Source organism: Daphnia magna, linkage group LG1 (assembly GCF_020631705.1).
Source record: "Daphnia magna isolate NIES linkage group LG1, ASM2063170v1.1, whole genome shotgun sequence".
Taxonomy (NCBI): Eukaryota; Metazoa; Arthropoda; class Branchiopoda; order Diplostraca; family Daphniidae; genus Daphnia; species Daphnia magna.
In genome coordinates, this window is record NC_059182.1 from 2,144,979 (window position 1) to 2,168,854 (window position 23,876).

At 37.7% G+C, this 23,876-nt stretch overlaps 4 protein-coding genes across 9 annotated transcripts; 3 read left to right on the forward strand and 1 right to left on the reverse strand.

Moving 5' to 3' along the window:
* Positions 1–3,483: 3,483 nt before the first annotated feature.
* On the reverse strand, positions 3,484–5,087 carry LOC116936392. Its single transcript, XM_032943533.2, has 3 exons — positions 4,892–5,087; positions 4,747–4,823; positions 3,484–4,665 (listed from the first exon to the last, which is right to left on the reverse strand). The coding sequence occupies exon 3, from the start codon at positions 4,662–4,664 to the stop codon at positions 3,549–3,551; it is 1,116 nt and encodes a 371-aa protein (XP_032799424.2). The 5' UTR covers position 4,665; positions 4,747–4,823; positions 4,892–5,087; the 3' UTR covers positions 3,484–3,548.
* A 660-nt stretch (positions 5,088–5,747) lies between these two features.
* Positions 5,748–7,040, forward strand: LOC116936393 (peptidyl-prolyl cis-trans isomerase). The gene is made up of 4 exons (XM_032943535.2): positions 5,748–5,956; positions 6,215–6,434; positions 6,496–6,632; positions 6,690–7,040. The coding sequence occupies exons 1-4, from the start codon at positions 5,783–5,785 to the stop codon at positions 6,759–6,761; spliced, it is 603 nt and encodes a 200-aa protein (XP_032799426.2). The 5' UTR covers positions 5,748–5,782; the 3' UTR covers positions 6,762–7,040.
* A 240-nt stretch (positions 7,041–7,280) lies between these two features.
* LOC116936394 (omega-scoloptoxin(05)-Ssm1a) lies at positions 7,281–9,654 on the forward strand. 4 transcript variants are annotated; one of them, XM_045177153.1, is made up of 4 exons: positions 7,281–7,493; positions 7,577–7,685; positions 8,356–8,502; positions 9,130–9,654. In XM_045177153.1, exons 2-4 carry the CDS (start codon positions 7,619–7,621, stop codon positions 9,345–9,347), a joined length of 432 nt encoding a protein of 143 aa, XP_045033088.1. In that variant the 5' UTR covers positions 7,281–7,493; positions 7,577–7,618; the 3' UTR covers positions 9,348–9,654. The 4 variants fall into 4 exon arrangements, with proteins under 4 accessions (XP_045033088.1, XP_032799428.1, XP_045033079.1 ...); XM_032943537.2 differs by having other exon boundaries at positions 7,283–7,460; XM_045177144.1 differs by lacking the exon at positions 8,356–8,502 and adding an exon at positions 8,670–8,822 and having other exon boundaries at positions 7,284–7,493.
* Positions 9,655–9,800: 146 nt separating this feature from the next.
* On the forward strand, positions 9,801–15,781 carry LOC116936395 (platelet-derived growth factor receptor alpha). Of its 3 annotated transcripts, none has more exons than XM_045177117.1 (17): positions 9,801–10,636; positions 10,830–11,128; positions 11,357–11,405; positions 11,481–11,621; positions 11,758–11,879; positions 11,964–12,105; positions 12,175–12,549; positions 12,614–12,726; positions 12,897–13,069; positions 13,568–13,658; positions 13,797–13,977; positions 14,048–14,248; positions 14,309–14,486; positions 14,552–14,713; positions 14,775–14,986; positions 15,057–15,153; positions 15,232–15,781. In XM_045177117.1, exons 2-17 carry the CDS (start codon positions 11,021–11,023, stop codon positions 15,410–15,412), a joined length of 2,526 nt encoding a protein of 841 aa, XP_045033052.1. In that variant the 5' UTR covers positions 9,801–10,636; positions 10,830–11,020; the 3' UTR covers positions 15,413–15,781. The 3 variants fall into 3 exon arrangements, with proteins under 3 accessions (XP_045033052.1, XP_045033058.1, XP_032799430.2); XM_045177123.1 differs by having other exon boundaries at positions 10,850–11,128; XM_032943539.2 differs by having other exon boundaries at positions 9,801–11,128; positions 12,614–12,651.
* The last annotated feature ends 8,095 nt before the right edge of the window (positions 15,782–23,876 follow it).

Here is a 23,876-nt window from a genome sequence, read left to right on the forward strand (position 1 = left end):
CACCTTGAACTTTGACGGTAACCTTTGACGGCATCACGCTCCTCTTCTTCTCCTTTTTTTCTTTTTAATTCTTCTTCTTGAAGATGACGCGCTGCCTCGCGCGCCATTCTCATGCATCTCCGTGTCGGGATGAAGTGAAAGGTCAGGACCGTGTTGTTGTTTGCAGCAGCCACCTCCACACACATCGTCCCCCACGCTGAAAAGGTCATCTCTTCTTTTTAGGGGGGAGATCATTACACATATCCTGCGCCAGGAGCGCTGGAAGAAAAAACTGTGTTATACATCCTTTTCTTGTAAGAAGAATCTTTCGAAAGAATCTTTTTATTTTTTTTTATTTTTTTGAATGCGACGCGTGTAATTCAGTCGCTTTGCGTGTTGCACGGCTTCTTCGGATAAGAGAATATGGTAATAACAAAAGAGCTTCAAACTTCCGCTCTTGTCTTGTCCCTTTTTTTCTTCTTCTTTCTTTTATTATTGTGAAAAAGTCTATCCCCCCCCTGTTTATTTTTTTTTTCTTAATAAAAAGTTATCTGTGTCGTTATCGAATGCGTTTAATATCCCCGATTTTTGTGTATATTTTGTTAAAAAATAGAACGGAGGAAGAAGTGAGGGGAAAAATAAAGAGAGAAAAAGACGTCATTTGTGCGTCTTCTCCAAAGAGGAAGGCCGTGAAGAAAGAAGTTCATATACGTACACACGCAGTTCGAAACAACAATGGCTTCTTCTCTTGTTTCTCCGTTGTCTCCCTTAGCGCGGAGGATATCCGCAACGGATTCTTCAACTCTCCCTGATGTTCTCTGGCAAAAAAAAACAAAAACTAGAGAACTTTGATGGCTTATACCGAGAGGAAGAAAGGAAGAAGACGCCAGGTCAGAACCGGACACACGGCAGTGCCAGCAGCGCTCGGCCGCAAAGTAACGTATATATACGAACAATATTATTAAAGTATATAGAGATAGATGTACACAGGTGAGTTCAATCACCTGACCCGTTGCACGGAAGAAGAAGAAGAAAAAAAAAAGAGACGTCCGGCCTTTAAAAAATAAAAATAAAAGATGACCGGACGGACTTTATTTTTGTTTAGTTCCCAAGTACATACCGATGCGTTTTTTTTTTTTTTTAAAGACAATTCCGCAGGCGGAAATTTTCATGTGAGAGTTACATAGGTGAGTATGGTCTATCGGCTGATGAGCCCAAACGAAACGTGTGCGCGTGCGGACTCAGCAAACGGGAACATCGAGCAAACCGCAAAAAGAAGGGCGGCGGCAGGCCGGCAGGCAGCGGCGGTGTGGTGACGGCGGGCGGTATATGTTTGGTGGTGGACCAGCCGGACGAGATATATAGTCTATACTTATATATATACGTTGTATATTTCTCTTTTTATCATCTCGATTTTTTCGGGATTTTTATTATTTCTTCGTGTTTTTTTATTTAGCACCTGCGGCAAACCGAAAATAACAAAAATCAAAACAAGTAAAGGACACGGATGTTTGTTTCATCACGGCCAGACCTGAATTCTGGATGCGTGAAAAAACAAAAAAATTGGGCATTGGGATTTTCAAATCCGCATTTGATTTGAACTATTTTTTTCTTTCCCGCTTGGATTTTTTGTTTTCTTTTTCTGAACTAAAAATGATTTAAAATCCAAGTTTGAAGAACAATAGGACAGAAGGAGGAAGATGTACGTTAGTTGATTTGTAATCATCATAGCCTGAAGACTCTTCCGTAACAAACAAAACAAAAAAAAACAAGAAAAGAAGCGCACGAGGACACGTATGAAATACACAGGGAAGGAAGGAAAAAGTATCCCGAAAATAACACCTGGTAATGAGCGAGGAGAACGGCAGGCACGCCCCATCATCACTGGAAAAAAAAAAAAAAAAATGTGGAAGACGTCGGGACATGATGGCAAGCTCAGCAACAGACAGCACATCCGCAACACACGTCTGCCCATTTTTTCTTGAAACAATTGAGTTGGTTTATTTATTATTTTTGTACAGGTTGAGAAACTTCCTTTGGGGCATAATCCTGTGCATGTAGGCCTTGTCTTCCCCAAAACTTCTTCTTATTACCCCGAAAAGAAAAAAAGCTGAGGCAAATGAGAGGATGTGGGATATATGTGGGGATGTGTGTGTGTGTGTGTCCTCTTATTTCTTCGGTCATCCATTCATCCGGAAATGACTTGGGGGCCAGCGCCGATGGCTGGAAAACACACCGCCATACGTTTCCCCCGTCCGGCCTTCTAACTGAGAATCACGCTCCTGGCCCATCGTCCAGTTATTTCAACTCTCGTGTCCACCAAAATAAAATGAAAGAAAAAATTTAAAAAAAAAAGGAAAATTCACATAAGAGGAAACGATGGACTATGTGAAAAAAAAAAAAATGAAATCCCGACCGTTCCCGACATGAAAAAAGTGATCGTGATTCCGGTTAAGGAAGGGAATTATTTTAACAACAAGAAGACATTTTACAGTACTATACACACGAATCGGATGTGAGAGATTCTATTCTTTAAGGTCTAACCTTAAAAAAAAAAAATGCCGAAAAGTGTCAGCGCAGCGGGTCTCGTATTTATGAATTCCCATGCATAAGAAAATGGACTAACCGTTACGACTCATTGGACAGCCAAATTTCCACCGAAGTATATAGGCAAACAAATACGGAATAACGCGCTAGTTCCGTTTCACGTTTGAAAAATGTCAACTGAATGGACTCGGCCTCATCAATCCATCCTATTTATTTACAGCTCGAGGTCATGTGTCGCTATTTGGGATTTTTTTATTAATTAATTATTTATTTTGTTTTATTTTTTTTTTTAAAGGACAAATTGTGAACGTGAAGTTGGACCGAAATTGGGAAATAGAATATTTGATTATTACGCTGGATGTTGGAAAAGTAGGGGGAGAGTCACGGTGCCGTGTTGATTTTGTGACATTCCGTATATACGTTTCCCCCGTCTGTCCCCGTCCTTTTAGAGTCAATATATCATTAACCTACATGACGGCCCAAAGGGTCAAAAGACTCGGCTAAACACACGTACTTATTCGTTTCTTTTTTTTTTTTTTTTGTTTCAGTAAATAGACTGCGTCTTCTTCTCTGTCTTCGGGAAATTCTGTCCGTCAGATTCTACTACGAAATACGTCCAGCATCAGCACTTTATTAGTTTCTCCTTGACATGATGTCCATCCACTAATTTGTCTTTAATATTTTTTTGTGTGCCAGTCATTCTCATTTCTGTCTTCCGAGTTTTATCTATTTTATTTATTTATTTTTCATTTTTTTCGGTGGTGTTAAACAGGAAACGCCATCTATCGAGTAAAAAATGTACCAAGTTTCTGATAAACATTTGAAAATTCAAATCGGGGAAAGCGACAAACGAGAAACGACGAACGCTCAAGAAACCTTTGTTCTTCGGTAAAAGAAACAGTGTGATGTAAGACCTTCTTAAAAATTAATCCTTTTTTGATAGATTAAAAGCGATTGTAGAAGAAAGTGCAGGTATTTATTTAAAAACGTCAAGTGGTTTTGAGTATAAAAATCTTATCAATTCAAGCGGTAGGTGGCGTAGGCGAACAGACAGTGTTTCCAGGTCCGGTAACCAGTTCATATTCGCCAGACAGCCTGTCTTCAAAGACGACTGCGAGGCAATAAGAAGATGGCTGGGCTCCTTCGCCATCGTCACTCAATGTCATACGTAGTCGCCGTTGAATTCCGCGAACAGGTTTCTTCCAAACTCTCGCAATTTTCACTGGAATCAATCCATCAGATGCTTCTACAATTTGTCGCTCCTTCAGGGCATTGGCAGCAAATTCGGCTGTCTCTTTCACATCCGCATCCTTGATGTCGGCTGCGCTGTAAGATCCGGTATGGTCTTTTCCCGCTAGATGGCCACATTCTGTTCCGTGCAGCATCCTAGGGTTTCTCGGCAAAACACTCGTTTCGCAAAGCAAAACCTGGTCGTCTTTAGGGCTTGTCTGCACCTGCATGTGCAATTTGTATTCAGTGCCGGAAATCATTTCGTGCGAACCGGAAGCCACGTAATGCAAGAGAGTCAGCGGAGATGAATTGTTGCCCTGACGATTGAATTCGTTTGCTGCGAAAACAGTTGCCGCAAGATCGGCGTCCTCCTGGAAACTTCCGTCGGGACGTATTGATTGAATGCCGGTCACAATGTTGGCCCTTACGCAATTCGTTTTCGCTTGCCTCTGATTTGCGGATGCATCGTGAACGATGTCAACGTTGCATATCAAAAATTGGGATCGTTTCTCTCCCTTGTTAGCCAGTACTAACGTCAGCTTGTAGTTGCTCTCGGCTTGCGATGTCGAAATTTGCTTCAAAGCGAAAGAAACGCCCTTCAATGAGATTTCTGCGGATTTCTGACGTAATCGAATCTGCTCCGTAGCAAAAGCAGATAATTCTTGAAGCTTGCTGTCATCGAGACTGACTCGAATGTAGCCTTTGTTGCCAATGGAATTAGATGTCGGGAGAATGGCTGCTTTGTTGCTGGAGATGGCAGTTGTGACGTCATTCACACCAGTCGTGGAAGTCGATGACGACGTGACATCCAATGCCTTTTTCGTGGTTGGAAGAGATGATATTTGGCCAATTAAAAGTGCTGCAATAATCACAAATGTTGTGATTACTACGGCAGCTTGTGAATGCATTCTGAATCAATAAAATACCAAGGAAGGAGTATAGATTAATTACAGGGCCATTGTGGGGGAAGAAAAGAACGTTCCATTATACCTGAGGACCGCGGGTTTGTTCTGTGAGTACTCCTGATTTTCTGACAACGTCCGGTGAATTAAGTTAGGTGACAGTTTCTAAGCGTATTTATATGGATTAACAAGTGCCTAGAACAAAAGAAAGGAAAAGCAAACGCCCAATTCACCTATACTAGAGCTGGTTCAATTAGTTTCTTGTGAAGGGTGTGGAACGATATTGTCGATAAGATTTGAACAGGAACAACCTTGCACTGGAACCAGTTTGGAATAATTCGCGTTTGGCATTGGAAAACTCGGTGATGGACTCAACTTGTTCGCTAACTTTCTTGGATGTTAGAAACATGTAGGAGGGCGCCACGAAAGGTATTTCACTTTTCGATCGTCGTTTCATTTTGGCAGCTTTTGCTAAGAGAAACAGGGACGTAATCAAGCAGATCCATGACTGGAAAAGGCCAAGTGATGGCAATCGGTCGTGACTTGCAAAACAAAGTTGATTTGAAAAATATTAACTTGATTAATATTGGCATAAGGGAACGCTATCCATTCCAGTAAACGCCGTATCTTCGTAGCCTCGCTGTGGGCACCGAACAACGACAAGGAACGTCGACATGGTGCTAGCGTAGCACATACGATGTCACGACCAACTGTCGTACAAGTACATTCCCTGACCTTGCGGAAATGCAAACCTGAAAAAATATTTAAATATTGTTTTTCTTTTTATTTTGTTATGGCAATTTACAGTAGTTTAAAGCCACCTTGCCTTGCCGAATACACCAATTTCGCGAACATTTTTAAAATAGGAAAACAAAAGCAGTTTATTGGAAAAGAATAAATTATTTTACATTCATAACGTTTGGTATTTGTTGAGTTGCTCAGAAAGATTCTGGGAAGATTCCAAAAAGGTAAAGAAAATCTTTTAAAATGTCAAGTTTGTTAGTCTCTTGAGCTTTAAAGACGACTCACAGATGGCGTATTTACATTTATTCTTTTTTCCTGGAGACCAATGCCTTAAGTTGAAGCAGTGCACCCACCCATTGCCGTCATTGTCCACTGGCGCCATGGCTTTTATCGTTAGCCGTTCGTCGCTTCTCTCTTCTCACTTGACTACGGCGCGTGTTGCAGTCTCCTTCTCTCGTTTGTTCGCCAAAAACACCGAAAAAATCATGGCCAACCCAAAGGTTTTCTTCGATATCGCCATCAACAACCAGAATGTTGGACGATTGGTCATGGAGGTAACTGTTGGAACTTTTTATTCTTATTTTTGGAACCTGTCCTAGTTTAAAAATAGTTCATATTTATTCTTGCCGGCGTTTGCAATCCCTCCCGTTTGGCGTGGTCCAACATGGCGGCTTGTGAGCCACGTGCATGACACTAAGAATCTGTACCCTAATGATTTCTATGACTTGTAATATTTGTTGTCAAGGCTCTACGATGTCATGAATAACTCGCATTGATTTCGTGCACTGAATTTTAATCTTATCTGTCTTTAGCTCCGCGCTGATGTGGTTCCTCGCACAGCCGAGAATTTCCGAGCGTTGTGCACCGGTGAAAAGAGTGGAATGACCTACAAGGGTTCAACTTTCCATCGCATCATCCCCCAATTCATGTGCCAAGGCGGAGATTTCACCAACCACAATGGCACTGGTGGAAAGTCCATCTATGGCAACAAGTTTGAGGATGAGAACTTCCAGCTTAAGCACACTGGCCCAGGTAAGGTCCCGCTGAAATGTATAGTTGACCATGTTGTGTAATTTCATTTGATTTGTTTTAGGCATCTTGTCCATGGCCAATGCTGGACCTAACACCAATGGCAGTCAGTTTTTCCTCTGCACTGCCAAGACCTCATGGTTGGACGGAAAGCATGTGGTCTTTGGTCAAGTCGTTGAGGGCATGGAGCTCCTCAGACAGGTAATTTGAAATTCAAAGCAACATTTGTAACTGGAAATGATGGTGTTGTTATTTCAGATTGAAGCTTGCGGCTCTTCTAGTGGCAAACCAGCCAAGCCCGTTAAGATCGTCGACTGTGGCCAGCTGTAGAAGGCAGATTTATGCAAGAAACGGCGCCGTGTCTTTCTTTGCCCTTTTTGAGTTTCAGCATTATGTGTTAATTACAATCTGGATCCTACCCTTGCTCTCCCCATTTTTACCCTTAGCAATCTCCGTCTTTTGCCGGCTCCCTTAGCTACAACAAAAATCATTCCACATAGATGTGAAACAAACTGAGGCATAATTGTTCCCTTTACGTGTCGTATTCTTAACACTATCTCCGTGGAGGCGCTCGTTTACTTTGAACAATACATGGCGATAATACGATAATGCAATTTTTTTTTTTTTTCTTTACATTTCAATATTAAAAAGGATCAATTAAATTTTCCATGTAAATGTTATCAATCGCGTATGGTTAAGAACGATACTTATCAAATAGATGGCGTTGAGATGCTGAATTTCAGACCAATAGATGGCGTTGAGATGCTGAATTTCAGATCAATAGATGGCGTAGAACCTGTTTTCGCTACTACCAGATGGCGCGAAGATTAGGCGCTTAAAACTCCTTTGGCCTAAAGTTGCTATGGAAACAGCAACTTTCATACCTCTGAGGCGTTTGTGTGCTACAGTTAGTGGAACCAGGAAAGATTTGGGGATAGCTGTTTTTTTCCGTTGTTTGGAAATATGAATATCTTAGTATTTCAGTGAAACTTATCACTTCCTTTCTCAACACTGTCAGTAGAGTGCTGTGTAAGTTCATTGGTTTTAGATATATCTTTAGTGGTACGTTACGTATTGGGGCGTTGGCTGTAACGAATTGAACCAAGTGGTACGCATAATTTTAATTTTTAAACGCTTACTTTCAGGAATTACTTGCTTGTTCCTGTGACAACCATACATTTCTGAAAATGAAACTAGCTACCTCAACTGGGTACATGTTTGCAATAATTCTACAACTGAGTCTCTTTTCGTTAGGTAAAGTAAAACATCAACATGAAATTCTATTTGGATGTTTCACATTATATTGATTGAAAGTGCACCGACACAGTGTCTTTCCGCTGTTTAGGAGTTGCCTAACATAAAATTCCATAAATATTGTTTTTCTTTTGTTTTTTTCACATAAAACACAAGCATTTCATGTATGTATCTCTGATAACATTGAAGAACAAGGTGCTTGTGTGAAAAACAGTTTTGACAATTGAAAATCAAATATTTAAAATAACATCTGGTGTAGCACTGCAATAAGGAAACACATTCCAAAAATGTCTTTCCTGATTGTCTTAAATTTCCCTTCCCTGTTTCCTAGCCAAAAATTGAAAATCAAGCTCTGGAGTTTTACATATTGACTTTGTTGATTTGGTTCAGAAAATATTCAGGAACAAGTTTTTTTATTAGCCACAGTTACTTACAGAAACCCTTTTTCTTTATTATTACTTATTTCTCCATTAAGTTTTAACTATAAATTTTATATTTGTTTTATTCTTGTATATGTGGTATATTGCGAATCTTGTTGATTAGAGCGTCTTCATATATCTAGAAATTTCCCTTTACAAAATCAACCTGTTCATTTCTGTCACTGCACCTGGACTGTGAGCTTTTTCTCGTGTAACCGAAACTAACAGTTTTGCGATGCATTGACATTTAGTTAGTAGCTTGTCATGCTACCAGTGTGACTCAGCTGTAGACATCCGCTGCAGTGAAGACCTGACCAGTAGAGATCTTCTACGCTCTTTGCCATGTAACACATTATCAGAACCTAGATATTGTGTCAAGATGACAGGCATTTTTGGAGGTATTTGTAGTAGATTTTTGAGGTATTTGTAGTAGATTTTTGAGGTAAGGGAACAACAAGATTCGCACCCAGCCAGTCGCCTTTAAAAAAAAAGTCTACATGTCGCATCGAGAAAATGCTGAAGATTGTCATCGTATTAACCATGTTGATTGATCTTTTCATTATAGCCATAGCCGAATCTCTCAGTTGCTACCAGTGTTCGTCAGAAGACGAATACACTTGCGGAGAGTTTTTTGACCCGAAATTCACTGATGTCAGTGTGACGGAATGTCCACTTTCAGATGCAAAGTATTGCATCAAAACGACTGGAATTTTTTCGGGTATTTCCTGTTGTTGACTGAAAAGCTGCTTGCCAAAAAATTATGTGTTTATTGGAGTGGTTGATGTGCTCGATCCCAGAAATAACATTTGAAAACATGTACTGCTTTGAGCGACAATGGCATGACTGTGTTTATTATTCGGCATTGTTATGAAACGCTTTTTGCCTTGTGTTAAAGGGCAGTTTGTAATGTGCTCTGGCTGCGTTATGGTGTTGGTACTTGCTTGTTCCCTTTCTTTTTGTTTTTTGTTTTGTTTTGTTTTTTCTTTAACTGTCCCGATAAACTAATTCATCTAATTGTGTTCAAGGCAATCTCGGAGCAAAACGTTTCTGTTCCGAACGTTTCCTGGACAACTACTGCACTTATGTTCGGAGGCCAGGCGACCAACGCGAGTACCGCTCGTGCGTCTATACGTGCACGGGTGACGGATGCAACAGCTCAACTGGATTAACTCCAACGAAGCTCATCCAGATGTCGGCACTCTTACTATTGACTGCCACAGCCATGACATCTCATCGGCTATAAACGGTGCAATTTTTACATTTCATAGAATCCTCTTTTTTTAAAACTGTGTTGGAGGCTACCAACAGTTGTGACTAGCATTGCCTTTTCTCATTCCTCCTTTTGGAACCCACACGTTTTAACTTTTGACCATTGCAACGAATTTCCGAATCTCACATTGTTTCTTCTCTTAAACAGTAACAATTCGTTCTTCCATATATTGTAGAACAAAAACGAGTTGCCTGACTTTACATCAGCATCTCACGTTTATTTTGAAAGACATGAATCAATGATGATGAATAAATGTTTTTCTTTTTAAGAAAAAAAAAAATCGGCAAAGGTGAGGCATTTTGTTAGCGATGTGCATAATGATCAGAACAAGTCTGTTCTCCCAAATTCAATGAATAGAACATCGAAAAGAAAATGCACACACTTGTTGGTTGCAGGCCAAAGTTAAATCTTCAACCCATTCAGAATCGGAAAAAAAGGAAGTTCCAGCTTGCAAAAACCAAGGATAAAGGCTTTCTTCGCGAAACAAAAGAGGAGTGACAGTCGATCTGCGTGATTTTTCTACCGCACACTCACCAAAAACCACCTTTTTGCGCTTTGAAAAAAAAAAAAGTTCCATTGCAACGGCAGTGCTTTGCCAAGAGCCTTTGCACTAAACGTGTCAGTTGGCAAAGTTTATACGTGCCCCACGACTAATTGATTAGAGTGCTGGATCTGTAATGTGAAGCACATGGCGTGATTCCAAAACAGCGGACTCTTTGTCAACAACTATGAAACGGATGACGGTCAACTGCCACCCACACGATTGCATACTCCGCTTCCATCAGTTGAAAGCTTAGCAGGAAGTGAACGACAAGATTAATGGGAAAGTTGTTCACATCCATTTTTTTTTTTAATACTTTCTTTTATTGGCCCTTTTGTTAGATTGAGTGTACCGTCCGTGGTCCGTGCCCACAATGTGAGTCCACTGCCGCGTTGAAGATAAGTTATTCAATTTACGACATCGATGGAAGTCTTGAAGTTTGGAATTTCAAAGGAAATTATTTAGATCCCAGCGCCTACTTTTTAAAAACAAACAAGCTACCATGAATAATAATATTTACGGATGCTGACGCCAAATGGACCGTGGATTTTAGAAACAAAGACAAAGGCGATCGATAACCTTATTACTGCGACAGGATTTTTATCGGTCGGCATATCCGGTCCAGCGTAGGAAAAGGCCATTGACTGTTTTTTTATTTTACACTGACTTTTTCATTCGCATCGTGACAGGTTTACCACACGTGGAGGGGACCAGGAAAATGGTAAGATAACAAACGCTTGTTCTGTTTTTTTCCTTCTACCGTTTAGCCGACCTCGAGAAATTTCCTCTTATCAGTCGCGAGATCAAATCGATCGTGCTTTCCGCAAAGAACGAATATTATTATTTTTTCATAATACCAGTTACTCGTTTTTACTTTTTTTGCATCCCAATATTCCATTTCCTGATGTTTGCAGAACTCATATTTCTCTTCCAGCCTTCGCCTCTATAACGGATCATCTGCGCAAGTCAGAGCTTCCAAGTTCTCTAGACTTACAAGACCTGCAATAAAGTCACCATTGGACAGAATTTCTACGCCAGTAAGCCCTACTCCCTGGCACGATCTTTCTCACGTTTTTCCGCCAACGGTTTCGGGACTAACGACGAAATGGATTTAGGGCAATGGCATTTCCTGCTATTTATCCTCGTCGTTGCCGGTTGCATCTACTCGTTACCGGTTTCACCTTCGATTATTCAGCCAGATCTTTCATCCAATGTAAGTTTTTAATATCTTGGATGAAATTCATTTGACTATTTGTTTATCGTTGTAAGAAGCGATGCGAGAAAATGAAATGGGCTCGTTCATCGCTTGATCTAACGATAACGGTTCAGCGTTGATGCTGGTGCGTGATGAGGTAGCGAGATGGACTCAAAGAGTTTTCAAACCTGTTGACTTTCAATTTGGTTGCAATTCGATTAGTTTGACAATTTTGTTTATCCACAGGGAAAGGACCAAATCGAATTCCAGGAGTTCAACAACTCTTCTTCCCTAGGCATTTTTGCATGTCTTTTTATAGTCCATCCCTCTTGATCTTTCTCCTTATGTACTTTTTCAACATACCGCCTAGGTGCCCACAACGGTGGGTTGAATCTGACGGTTTCGGTTGTGTTATCTGCCAGAGATCCGTCTGAATTTTCCTCCCTTCCATCAGATCCGGTGGCAAACAAACGTCTCAAACTAGTGATACGATGGCTTCATCCGACAACCGGTAATTATCTTATTTGATCGAATTTTGTTTTTTTTTTCTCTCTCTCTTCGTGGTGTGTGCAACGTTGTGTCAACGTGATTGGTAAAGTACGAAGTTGAGGTTTTGTCAATTACTGTACCGACTATGGCATAAAAAGGAGAACCACCCGAGGGATACAATGTGGAGGTAAGGCCATTGATTCCATCTACTCGTTCGACGGGCGACACGTCGTCGTGCACCGAACACTTTACGGATTTCTTTCATCACGTAGAGTACAGCGTAAGTCTGAGCTCATTTTCCGTAAAGGGTAATTACTTGCTCACAGATCTTCTTCTTTGTCTTTTGATTCAATGAAAAATACAGGAAACGCCATCCATCGAAATCGGAAGTGGGACGAAGAAAGGAGATCATCTGGTCCAGTTTGGATGCTCTTACGCCGTCAGTGTCCAAGCATCACCCATAATTCCTCCTGATCGCCCACTCTTTGTCAACATTACCGTCCCAGGTTGGCATCCGTTCGCTTATTGACTAAATGCTTTTTCCGTGTTAATATAACGGACGTATCCAAAATTAGATTGCGTGGAGGGAGTCTGTCGGTGCAGTTCACGTCCGCGTTTGCCGAAACCGGAAGAATTGGCCACACACGAGATCACCACGGCTTCCGGACTCGATGACGAACGTAGCTATCTTGTTTCATGGTCGTATCTAGCCTCATTGCGGGATGCCACTGACACCACTTTGGTTGCACGAGTGGAACGAGCGGAAAATGTCCTTGGCCTCGGACCTGTTTTCCGGAAAGTCAGAGAATACAGGCACAATGTTGTACCGGGTCTCAACCTTTTCCAGCAGCCGATTCATCATTTAGAGATGCATTCCAATTACCGTATCCGTATCGTCGCCTACGACTCGCACCACTGCGAGGGCCACATAGCTGAAGTTTACGTGAACAGTAAATATTCCACTGCGCTAATCGTGAAATCCCGTAATTAATAATTCAATGTTTTTCTTTGCAGGAGATGTGAAGTTAGAAAAAGATCCTAGCTTGCACAAGGTATATCCATTACATGTACTAGAAGGCGAAACGTACGTCAGGCACGATTTTCCATATTCAGCTTTCAGCATTGTTGTAATTTATTTATTTTGCCTTTCCATTAAGAATTGAATTTCCATCAACGTTACTCTAGCCGATTTCGACCTTTATGCTGGTTAACGGCACATGTCTATTGAAGGCACGGCTTTCGTATAATTGTTACGTCTAACAGTATATACCTTTGTTTTTTGTTTCTCTTTTTAAAGGAAACTATGGTGAGCGCAGCCGTCCTCGGCATTATTTTCTTGGCCGTCACAGCTCTCGTTATTGCACTCAGTTGGAGACGCTTTCTTCGACGATTACACCTTATGGCGGCGACTGCTGCAGCAGGCAATCACACCCCGGCGCGTTACTCTCGCTCTCCTCAAAATTTTCACAGGTTTAATTTTCAATTTATTTATGATTGTTCCAGTCGCTTCACACACTGGTAGTGATTCACGCCTTCTCCTTAACATTCCACGACGCATTCTTGATTACCACTTCTCCGCTTCTTTCCAGACGGATTAATTTTTCAAAAAAATACGTACTTTGTATTTACCAATGGGTGCGAGTCGGTAAAAAAAAAAAAGAAAAAAAGGCACACTCTGAACTTTGTTATTATGAAGAAACGTACCATAAAGATCTTTGATGAAAGCCGTTTGACTAATGATTGGAAGTACTTTCTGGTGCAAACATCGGATTGATTACACGTCCGTCTTGAACTTAAAACTTAGTTTTGGTGAAAACAAAAATCTATAACGTCATTATTGGTAGTACAAGTTTCCCATAGTACAGGGGTATTTGGCTGTCGGTAAAGGAGCCGTGTATAATCCGTGGGTTAACAAAAGTTTCGAAACTCTATAATGATGAAACTGTCATTATGATCGATTTCGTATAGGGACAGCCGACGCACGACTTTGCTAACTAATGGCTCCAGTAGTACCTGCCAACATTTGATGAACGTCCTGCACGCGGATAGAGAGTCGGAAGTAAGTGCAACCAGTTTTAGACTTCCTTGTATTAAAGGAAAAGAAGGAGACAAAAAAGAAAAAATTTATGAGTTGTCAAACTTTGTTGCAACTTGATCGATTATTCTAGCGGTCTAATGGATATTCTTTTAAAACTAGGAACCACGTCATCATTTACTTGGAAATAACAAAATCGTAGATGACTATGAAATTGATCCTAGCCAAGTGAAGCTAGGGGTAGAAATCGGAAAAGGAGCGTTTGGTCGCGTTCACCTGGCAACAGTCGAAAACCTACCCGGCCTTCCTGGTCCGACTCTTGTTGCCGTCAAGCAAATGAAAAGTAAGCTCATTGTTGATATCAAAGCTTTTTCAATGTCGTTTTTACGATTGTTGCTGCGTCTTTGTCACAGAGAAAGTTGGTTTGGATGAAAGGGACGATTTTCTGGCTGAAATTGCTATGATGAAACGCGTGGGTAGACACGAAAACATTGTCGTTATGCTGGCATGTGTTACCCTTACCCAGCCGTATTCGATGGTCCTAGAATACGTTCCATACGGGGATTTGCTCCATTATCTAAGAACTTTGAGAACAGTTTATCACCAATCAAAAGGTAACAACAATATATTAGTTAAATCGTTTATTTTGAATGTTTTTGAACAATATTCTACAGTGTGGTCGGTTGACAATAAAGTCCAACATCATCCGGATACCGTATCGGCCAGCATAGGAGGATCAAGTTCATCGGTGGCCTTGCTACCGAGAAAGTCAGCTACGCACAGCACATCAGACAGTTCAAAATCCTATCATCTGAATCACATTTTCACTTCGATGAGCTCGCAATCAACTGGGTACGCAAATAATTTTTAATAGCAGCATCCGGAATATTTAATTGCTTTATCGATCGATCTCTTAGTTCATCGCACTCGTCTTCGTCTTATGTTATACCGAACTATTATCGGGGCTTGTTGAAAGCGTTCCCAACGAGCAGAACAATAGACACTGAGGAATTACATGATTTCGCCCGGCAAATTGCACGGGGCATGGAACATTTGGAGTTGAAGGGAATTACGCATCGGTAACCGATGATTCAAATCAATTAAAAACTCAAATTTACCGGTTTTAAATTTTTCGTGTAGAGATCTAGCTGCTCGCAATTTGTTGGTCAGTGAAGGCCGTGTGCTGAAAATTTCTGATTTTGGACTATCACGCCACGGTGTATACGTAAACACGCGGAAAAGAATGCTTCCACTTCGCTGGCTAGCTCTTGAATCCATGACGGATAATTTGTATTCTTCGTTGAGCGACGTCTGGGCCTTCGGCGTGGTACTGTGGGAAATTTGCACGCTAGGTTTCTCACACTATTTTTATTGGTTCAGTATTCTTAAAAACAACAAAATGAATCAAAACTTTCTCTGTAGGTGGATTCCCTTATGCCAATATCTCCGATGCACAACTGATGACGTATCTGCTGTCTGGCAATCGGTTAATGAGGCCAGATAATGTCTCCGAAAAACTGTAACCTACTTTTTAAGGCTGCGAGTCTAATCATCTTAGGTGGCATTAACATTATTTTTTTTTAAATTCTATTTATAGTTACGAAGTGATGCTGAAATGTTGGAGCGCAAATCCTGATGACCGTCCCACATTCCGTGAGCTCCGTTGCTCGCTGGAAGACTTTGAAGCCCATCATGAAAATTACGTGGATTTTAGTTGCTCGTCCAGCTCGCAGGCTCACGCCCTTCCACCCACTGAGGAAGAAATTACAATAATTTAAAACGTTTACCGTTAGAAAATTAGACTTTCTTGAATGAAGCGTTCGAGTTTTGATCCATCCGAATACTGAGGGATGAGGCTTATTGACGTAATCGTCTTGGCCTCATGGTTTTACGGTTTAAAGATCATCGAGAATGGTATGGGAATCGGTTAGTATGGTCTCACATAATGAATTTTAGTCACATTCTCCACCAGTTGTGTCAGTATGCAAGACAATCATGTTTTTTGAGATTTTGACAACTGGTTTGTCCGATCTCTTACATAAAATTTTATTCATCAAAGTGCTCTCAATTGTGTCTGAATATTAAACTCTCTACGACTAGGACAAACTGTCTAGAGTTTTGAAATAAATAAAAAAATTTGAAAAGTTGGAGAAAAATTGTGAATACTGACAGCATTTCGTCTCATTTTATTTCAAAAAAGGCTGGTATAACGAGAAAACCAATAGGTTAATCGAAATCAGCGTTCGATTTTAATAATGTCGTGTGATTTTGGTCGAATTTCAAGAGATGTCGTTTTTTGAAGATTTTGACGAAAGTGGTAAGGCTATACCCTTCCCACTTTTTCATTTTTGGCCAAATTTTAAATTATGCTTAAAATACATGATTCCGATTCAAAATCGAATGGCAATAAAGGAAATCAAGTTTATTTTGCCGTTGGTCTTATAGTTTTGGAACAAAACGTAAAAAACACCAAACAAAATTATTATGCTGACAGCATTTTGTTTCATTTTATTTCAAAAAAGGCTGGTATAACGAGAAAACCAATAGGTTAATCGAAATCAGCGTTCAATTTTAATAATGTCGTGTGATTTTGGTCGAATTTGAAGAGATGTCGTTTTTTGAAGATTTTGACGAAAGTGGTAAGGCTATACCCTTCCCACTTTTTCATTTTTGGCCAAATTTTAAATTATGCTTAAAATACATGATTCCGATTCAAAATCGAATGGCAATAAAGGAAATCAAGTTTATTTTGCCGTTGGTCTTATAGTTTTGGAACAAAACGTAAAAAACACTAAACAAAATTATTATGCTGACAGCATTTTGTTTCATTTTATTTCAAAAAAGGCTGGTATAACGAGAAAACCAATAGGTTAATCGAAATCAGCGTTCAATTTTAATAATGTCGTGTGATTTTGGTCGAATTTCAAGAGATGTCGTTTTTTGAAGATTTTGACGAAAGTGGTAAGGCTATACCCTTCCCACTTTTTCATTTTTGGCCAAATTTTAAATTATGCTTAAAATACATGATTCCGATTCAGAATTTAATGGGAATAAAGGAAATGAAGTTTATTTTGCCGTTGGTCTTATAGTTTTGGAACAAAACGTAAAAACACACCAAACAAAATTATTATGCTGACAGCATTTTGTTTCATTTTATTTCAAAAAAGGCTGGTATAACGAGAAAACCAATAGGTTAATCGAAATCAGCGTTCAATTTTAATAATGTCGTGTGATTTTGGTCGAATTTCAAGAGATGTCGTTTTTTGAAGATTTTGACGAAAGTGGTAAGGCTATACCCTTCCCACTTTTTCATTTTTGGCCAAATTTTAAATTATGCTTAAAATACATGATTCCGATTCAGAATTTAATGGGAATAAAGGAAATCAAGTTTATTTTGCCGTTGGTCTTATAGTTTTGGAACAAAACGTAAAAAACACCAAACAAAATTATTATGCTGACAGCATTTTGTTTCATTTTATTTCAAAAAAGGCTGGTATAACGAGAAAACCAATAGGTTAATCGAAATCAGCGTTCAATTTTAATAATGTCGTGTGATTTTGGTCGAATTTGAAGAGATGTCGTTTTTTGAAGATTTTGACGAAAGTGGTAAGGCTATACCCTTCCCACTTTTTCATTTTTGGCCAAATTTTAAATTATGCTTAAAATACATGATTCCGATTCAGAATTTAATGGGAATAAAGGAAATCAAGTTTATTTTGCCGTTGGTCTTATAGTTTTGGAACAAAACGTAAAAACACCAAACAAAATTATTATGCTGACAGCATTTTGTTTCATTTTATTTCAAAAAGGCTGGTATAACGAGAAAACCAATAGGTTAATCGAAATCAGCGTTCAATTTTAATAATGTCGTGTGATTTTGGTCGAATTTGAAGAGATGTCGTTTTTTGAAGATTTTGACGAAAGTGGTAAGGCTATACCCTTCCCACTTTTTCATTTTTGGCCAAATTTTAAATTATGCTTAAAATACATGATTCCGATTCAAAATCGAATGGCAATAAAGGAAATCAAGTTTATTTTGCCGTTGGTCTTATAGTTTTGGAACAAAACGTAAAAAACACCAAACAAAATTATTATGCTGACAGCATTTTGTTTCATTTTTTTTCAAAAAAGGCTGGTATAACGAGAAAACCAATAGGTTAATCGAAATCAGCGTTCAATTTTAATAATGTCGTGTGATTTTGGTCGAATTTGAAGAGATGTCGTTTTTTGAAGATTTTGACGAAAGTGGTAAGGCTATACCCTTCCCACTTTTTCATTTTTGGCCAAATTTTAAATTATGCTTAAAATACATGATTCCGATTCAGAATTTAATGGGAATAAAGGAAATCAAGTTTATTTTGCCGTTGGTCTTATAGTTTTGGAACAAAACGTAAAAAACACCAAACAAAATTATTATGCTGACAGCATTTTGTTTCATTTTATTTCAAAAAAGGCTGGTATAACGAGAAAACCAATAGGTTAATCGAAATCAGCGTTCAATTTTAATAATGTCGTGTGATTTTGGTCGAATTTCAAGAGATGTCGTTTTTCGAAGATTTTGACGAAAGTGTTAAGGCTATACCCTTCCCACTTTTTCATTTTTGGCCAAATTTTAAATTATGCTTAAAATACATGATTCCGATTCAAAATCGAATGGCAATAAAGGAAATCAAGTTTATTTTGCCGTTGGTCTTATAGTTTTGGAACAAAACGTAAAAAACACTAAACAAAATTATTATGCTGACAGCATTTTGTTTCATTTTATTTCAAAAAAGGCTGGTATAACGAGAAAACCAATAGGTTAATCGAAATCAGCGTTCAATTTTAATAATGTCGTGTGATTTTGGTCGAATTTCAAGAGATGTCGTTTTTTGAAGATTTTGACGAAAGTGGTAAGGCCCTTCCCACTTTTTCATTTTTGGCCAAATTTTAAATTATGCTTAAAATACATGATTCCGATTCAGAATTTAATGGGAATAAAGGAAATGAAGTTTATTTTGCCGTTCGTCTTATAGTTTTGGAACAAAACGTAAAAAACACCAAACAAAATTATTATGCTGACAGCATTTTGTTTCATTTTATTTCAAAAAAGGCTGGTATAACGAGAAAACCAATAGGTTAATCGAAATCAGCGTTCAATTTTAATAATGTCGTGTGATTTTGGTCGAATTTGAAGAGATGTCGTTTTTTGAAGATTTTGACGAAAGTGGTAAGGCTATACCAGTGTATCGTATTTGGGTATTAAAATAAAATTATTTTAAAATAAAATACTTAAAATACGTATTTTATTCGGTATTTGTATTTGGGCTGTTTCTTATTTAAAGTATTTGTATTTGTATTGGTCGTTTACGCTGAAAGTGAATAAAATACAAATACAAATACAAAATACTTTTTTTTCAAAGATTTGAAGTTTGTAAATTGGCAACAGTGTATGAATCGAAAGTAACTCAACTCCATCTCGTTCAGGGACCTGAACGCTGTCAGGCAAAACATGACGACAACTCCTGATAGGGTTCAGGTCCCTGGCCACAATTTGCAGCAAGAGATAGGCAGCTCAATTCGCTTTACTAGCGCAACTTGCCTTTCGCATTCAGTTGCAACTCCATCTCGTTCAGGGACCTGAACCCTGTCAGGCAAAAACACAAAACCCCGAGCCGTTATTTTTTTGTTTTGTGTTTGTTATTATTTATGATTATTGTTTATTTTTCTTTCTGTTTCCTTTCCTTAATACAATGCCTTTTAACCTTATAATTTTGTTTTCATTTATTAGAATATTACTTAATTAATTAATGGTATAATTTCATTAAAATTACTATAATAATTGTGAATTTCCACTCATGGGCATTCGGGTAGTGGAACCGGTTTCAAAACCCGATATCATTACTGTGTACCCTATTTGACTTGTTTTTTGCAATACATCATAGTTTTATTTATTTTCCTTCACTTGCTCACCCATTTTAAGTTAAGGCTGGGCCATATCTTTTAAAGTGGGTATTTTAAACGAAAGAAAACCGCTTGATAAGCACCTACCCGAGTAATGACCGATCAGCTATTTTTCAGGTAGGTAGGTCGGTGCGGTTTAACGTGTCTCGGGTAATCCCTCTATCCCAGTACACAAAATTAAAATAGCGTTATAGGTAACCATATTAGGTCTAAATAAACAAATTTTACAGAAATGGATAGCCGATGATGGGGGCTATCCACTTCCGTAAAATTTTTACTTAAAAAATACCTAACCGAGTGGTAAACCGATTGGATATTTTTGTCGGTGTGGTTTGACGGATCGTGGACTGAATGAATTATAATCGGTAAACCATAAGCTCTATATTTGAAAAAAATTACAAGAATGGATAGCTATTGATTAGATCTATCCATTTGTCCACTGTTAGGTACAACAGTGAGGTAAAACATAGTTATAGAGAAGAAAACAATATTTTAAAAGTGAAATGGTTGGTTTTCCCATAAGACGCTGTAGACAGCGTACCACAGATTGGACACAAATTTGATTTTCGCATTTGCGGAGAATGCGCAACGTAGGATGTCCAACTGCTCCATAAAGGAAAAAAGTATTTTGTATTTGTATTTGTATTTGTATTTTATTTTATTTGGTATTTGAGGTTTTGGGAGAAAAAATGTATTTTGAAGGACGAGTATTTTAAAATATAGTATTTGTATTTTTAAAATACTCGTTTTTTTTCAAATACGATACACTGGGCTATACCCTTCCCACTTTTTCATTTTTGGCCAAATTTTAAATTATGCTTAAAATACATGATTCCGATTCAGAATTTAATGGGAATAAAGGAAATCAAGTTTATTTTGCCGTTGGTCTTATAGTTTTGGAACAAAACGTAAAAAACACCAAACAAAATTATTATGCTGACAGCATTTTGTTTCATTTTATTTCAAAAAAGGCTGGTATAACGAGAAAACCAATAGGTTAATCGAAATCAGCGTTCAATTTTAATAATGTCGTGTGATTTTGGTCGAATTTGAAGAGATGTCGTTTTTTGAAGATTTTGACGAAAGTGGTAAGGCTATACCCTTCCCACTTTTTCATTTTTGGCCAAATTTTAAATTATGCTTAAAATACATGATTCCGATTCAAAATCGAATGGCAATAAAGGAAATCAAGTTTATTTTGCCGTTGGTCTTATAGTTTTGGAACAAAACGTAAAAACACCAAACAAAATTATTATGCTGACAGCATTTTGTTTCATTTTATTTCAAAAAGGCTGGTATAACGAGAAAACCAATAGGTTAATCGAAATCAGCGTTCAATTTTAATAATGTCGTGTGATTTTGGTCGAATTTGAAGAGATGTCGTTTTTTGAAGATTTTGACGAAAGTGGTAAGGCTATACCCTTCCCACTTTTTCATTTTTGGCCAAATTTTAAATTATGCTTAAAATACATGATTCCGATTCAGTATTTAATGGGAATAAAGGAAATCAAGTTTATTTTGCCGTTGGTCTTATAGTTTTGGAACAAAACGTAAAAACACCAAACAAAATTATTATGCTGACAGCATTTTGTTTCATTTTATTTCAAAAAAGGCTGGTATAACGAGAAAACCAATAGGTTAATCGAAATCAGCGTTCAATTTTAATAATGTCGTGTGATTTTGGTCGAATTTGAAGAGATGTCGTTTTTTGAAGATTTTGACGAAAGTGGTAAGGCTATACCCTTCCCACTTTTTCATTTTTGGCCAAATTTTAAATTATGCTTAAAATACATGATTCCGATTCAGAATTTAATGGGAATAAAGGAAATCAAGTTTATTTTGCCGTTGGTCTTATAGTTTTGGAACAAAACGTAAAAAACACCAAACAAAATTATTATGCTGACAGCATTTTGTTTCATTTTATTTCAAAAAGGCTGGTATAACGAGAAAACCAATAGGTTAATCGAAATCAGCGTTCAATTTTAATAATGTCGTGTAATTTTGGTCGAATTTGAAGAGATGTCGTTTTTTGAAGATTTTGACGAAAGTGGTAAGGCTATACCCTTCCCACTTTTTCATTTTTGGCCAAATTTTAAATTATGCTTAAAATACATGATTCCGATTCAAAATCGAATGGCAATAAAGGAAATCAAGTTTATTTTGCCGTTGGTCTTATAGTTTTGGAACAAAACGTAAAAAACACCAAACAAAATTATTATGCTGACAGCATTTTGTTTCATTTTATTTCAAAAAGGCTGGTATAACGAGAAAACCAATAGGTTAATCGAAATCAGCGTTCAATTTTAATAATGTCGTGTGATTTTGGTCGAATTTGAAGAGATGTCGTTTTTTGAAGATTTTGACGAAAGTGGTAAGGCTATACCCTTCCCACTTTTTCATTTTTGGCCAAATTTTAAATTATGCTTAAAATACATGATTCCGATTCAGAATTTAATGGGAATAAAGGAAATCAAGTTTATTTTGCCGTTGGTCTTATAGTTTTGGAACAAAACGTAAAAAACACCAAACAAAATTATTATGCTGACAGCATTTTGTTTCATTTTATTTCAAAAAGGCTGGTATAACGAGAAAACCAATAGGTTAATCGAAATCAGCGTTCAATTTTAATAATGTCGTGTGATTTTGGTCGAATTTGAAGAGATGTCGTTTTTTGAAGATTTTGACGAAAGTGGTAAGGCTATACCATTCCCACTTTTTCATTTTTGGCCAAATTTTAAATTATGCTTAAAATACATGATTCCGATTCAGAATTTAATGGGAATAAAGGAAATGAAGTTTATTTTGCCGTTCGTCTTATAGTTTTGGAACAAAACGTAAAAAACACCAAACAAAATTATTATGCTGACAGCATTTTGTTTCATTTTATTTCAAAAAAGGCTGGTATAACGAGAAAACCAATAGGTTAATCGAAATCAGCGTTCAATTTTAATAATGTCGTGTGATTTTGGTCGAATTTCAAGAGATGTCGTTTTTTGAAGATTTTGACGAAAGTGGTAAGGCTATACCCTTCCCACTTTTTCATTTTTGGCCAAATTTTAAATTATGCTTAAAATACATGATTCCGATTCAAAATCGAATGGCAATAAAGGAAATCAAGTTTATTTTGCCGTTGGTCTTATAGTTTTGGAACAAAACGTAAAAACACCAAACAAAATTATTATGCTGACAGCATTTTGTTTCATTTTATTTCAAAAAAGGCTGGTATAACGAGAAAACCAATAGGTTAATCGAAATCAGCGTTCAATTTTAATAATGTCGTGTGATTTTGGTCGAATTTGAAGAGATGTCGTTTTTTGAAGATTTTGACGAAAGTGGTAAGGCTATACCCTTCCCACTTTTTCATTTTTGGCCAAATTTTAAATTATGCTTAAAATACATGATTCCGATTCAAAATCGAATGGCAATAAAGGAAATCAAGTTTATTTTGCCGTTGGTCTTATAGTTTTGGAACAAAACGTAAAAAACACCAAACAAAATTATTATGCTGACAGTATTTTGTTTCATTTTATTTCAAAAAAGGCTGGTATAACGAGAAAACCAATAGGTTAATCGAAATCAGCGTTCAATTTTAATAATGTCGTGTGATTTTGGTCGAATTTCAAGAGATGTCGTTTTTTGAAGATTTTGACGAAAGTGGTAAGGCTATACCCTTCCCACTTTTTCATTTTTGGCCAAATTTTAAATTATGCTTAAAATACATGATTCCGATTCAAAATCGAATGGCAATAAAGGAAATCAAGTTTATTTACTATTGGTCTTAAAGTTTTTGAATTAAAAGTAAAAAACAAAAGCTAAAGAGCAGTAAAACATCCTACGTTGCATGTTCTCCACAATTGCGAAAATCTCATGTGTCGAAGCTCGAAGTTGGTCTGCTGCGGTTGCAGCGTCTTATAGAGAAACCAACTTTTTCACGTTAAAAAATAAGTGTTCATAACTATAATTAAGATTTTCCCACTTTTCTTCCTAGCAGTCGGTACCCTATTCCTTTTTTCATTTTCAAAATTTTTTTTTCTAGCCCCAGTTCTATCTGGTTTATTTTTATTGTACTATTGTTTGTGCATGGTTTGTTGCTCATCCCCTTGTAGCAGACGAATTTCTGGCAGCAAACGAAATTCTTCGGCTAAAAGAGACGAGCCACTTACAAACAATAATAAAATAAAAATAAACTAGATAGAACTGGGTCTAGAAAAAAAAAATTGGGAAATGAAAAAATGAATAGGGTACCCACTGCTAGGAAGAAAAGGGGGAAATCTAAATTATAGTTATGAAAACTTAATT

Bases quoted from the DNA above. Each gene is read 5' to 3' on its own strand.
- LOC116936392 (XM_032943533.2), bottom strand. From the start codon at position 4,664: ATGCATTCACAAGCTGCCGTAGTAATCACAACATTTGTGATTATTGCA.
- LOC116936393 (XM_032943535.2), top strand. From the start codon at position 5,783: ATGGCTTTTATCGTTAGCCGTTCGTCGCTTCTCTCTTCTCACTTGACT. The intron at 6,435-6,495 runs GTAAGGTCCCGC...GATTTGTTTTAG, and splicing joins GCTTAAGCACACTGGCCCAG to GCATCTTGTCCATGGCCAAT. The intron at 6,633-6,689 runs GTAATTTGAAAT...TTGTTATTTCAG, and splicing joins GCATGGAGCTCCTCAGACAG to ATTGAAGCTTGCGGCTCTTC.
- LOC116936394 (XM_045177144.1), top strand. From the start codon at position 7,619: ATGAAACTAGCTACCTCAACTGGGTACATGTTTGCAATAATTCTACAA. The intron at 7,686-8,669 runs GTAAAGTAAAAC...TTTTCATTATAG, and splicing joins ACTGAGTCTCTTTTCGTTAG to CCATAGCCGAATCTCTCAGT. The intron at 8,823-9,129 runs GTATTTCCTGTT...ATTGTGTTCAAG, and splicing joins AACGACTGGAATTTTTTCGG to GCAATCTCGGAGCAAAACGT.
- LOC116936395 (XM_045177117.1), top strand. From the start codon at position 11,021: ATGGATTTAGGGCAATGGCATTTCCTGCTATTTATCCTCGTCGTTGCC. The intron at 14,487-14,551 runs GTACGCAAATAA...TCGATCTCTTAG, and splicing joins ATGAGCTCGCAATCAACTGG to TTCATCGCACTCGTCTTCGT. The intron at 14,714-14,774 runs GTAACCGATGAT...TTTTTCGTGTAG, and splicing joins TTGAAGGGAATTACGCATCG to AGATCTAGCTGCTCGCAATT.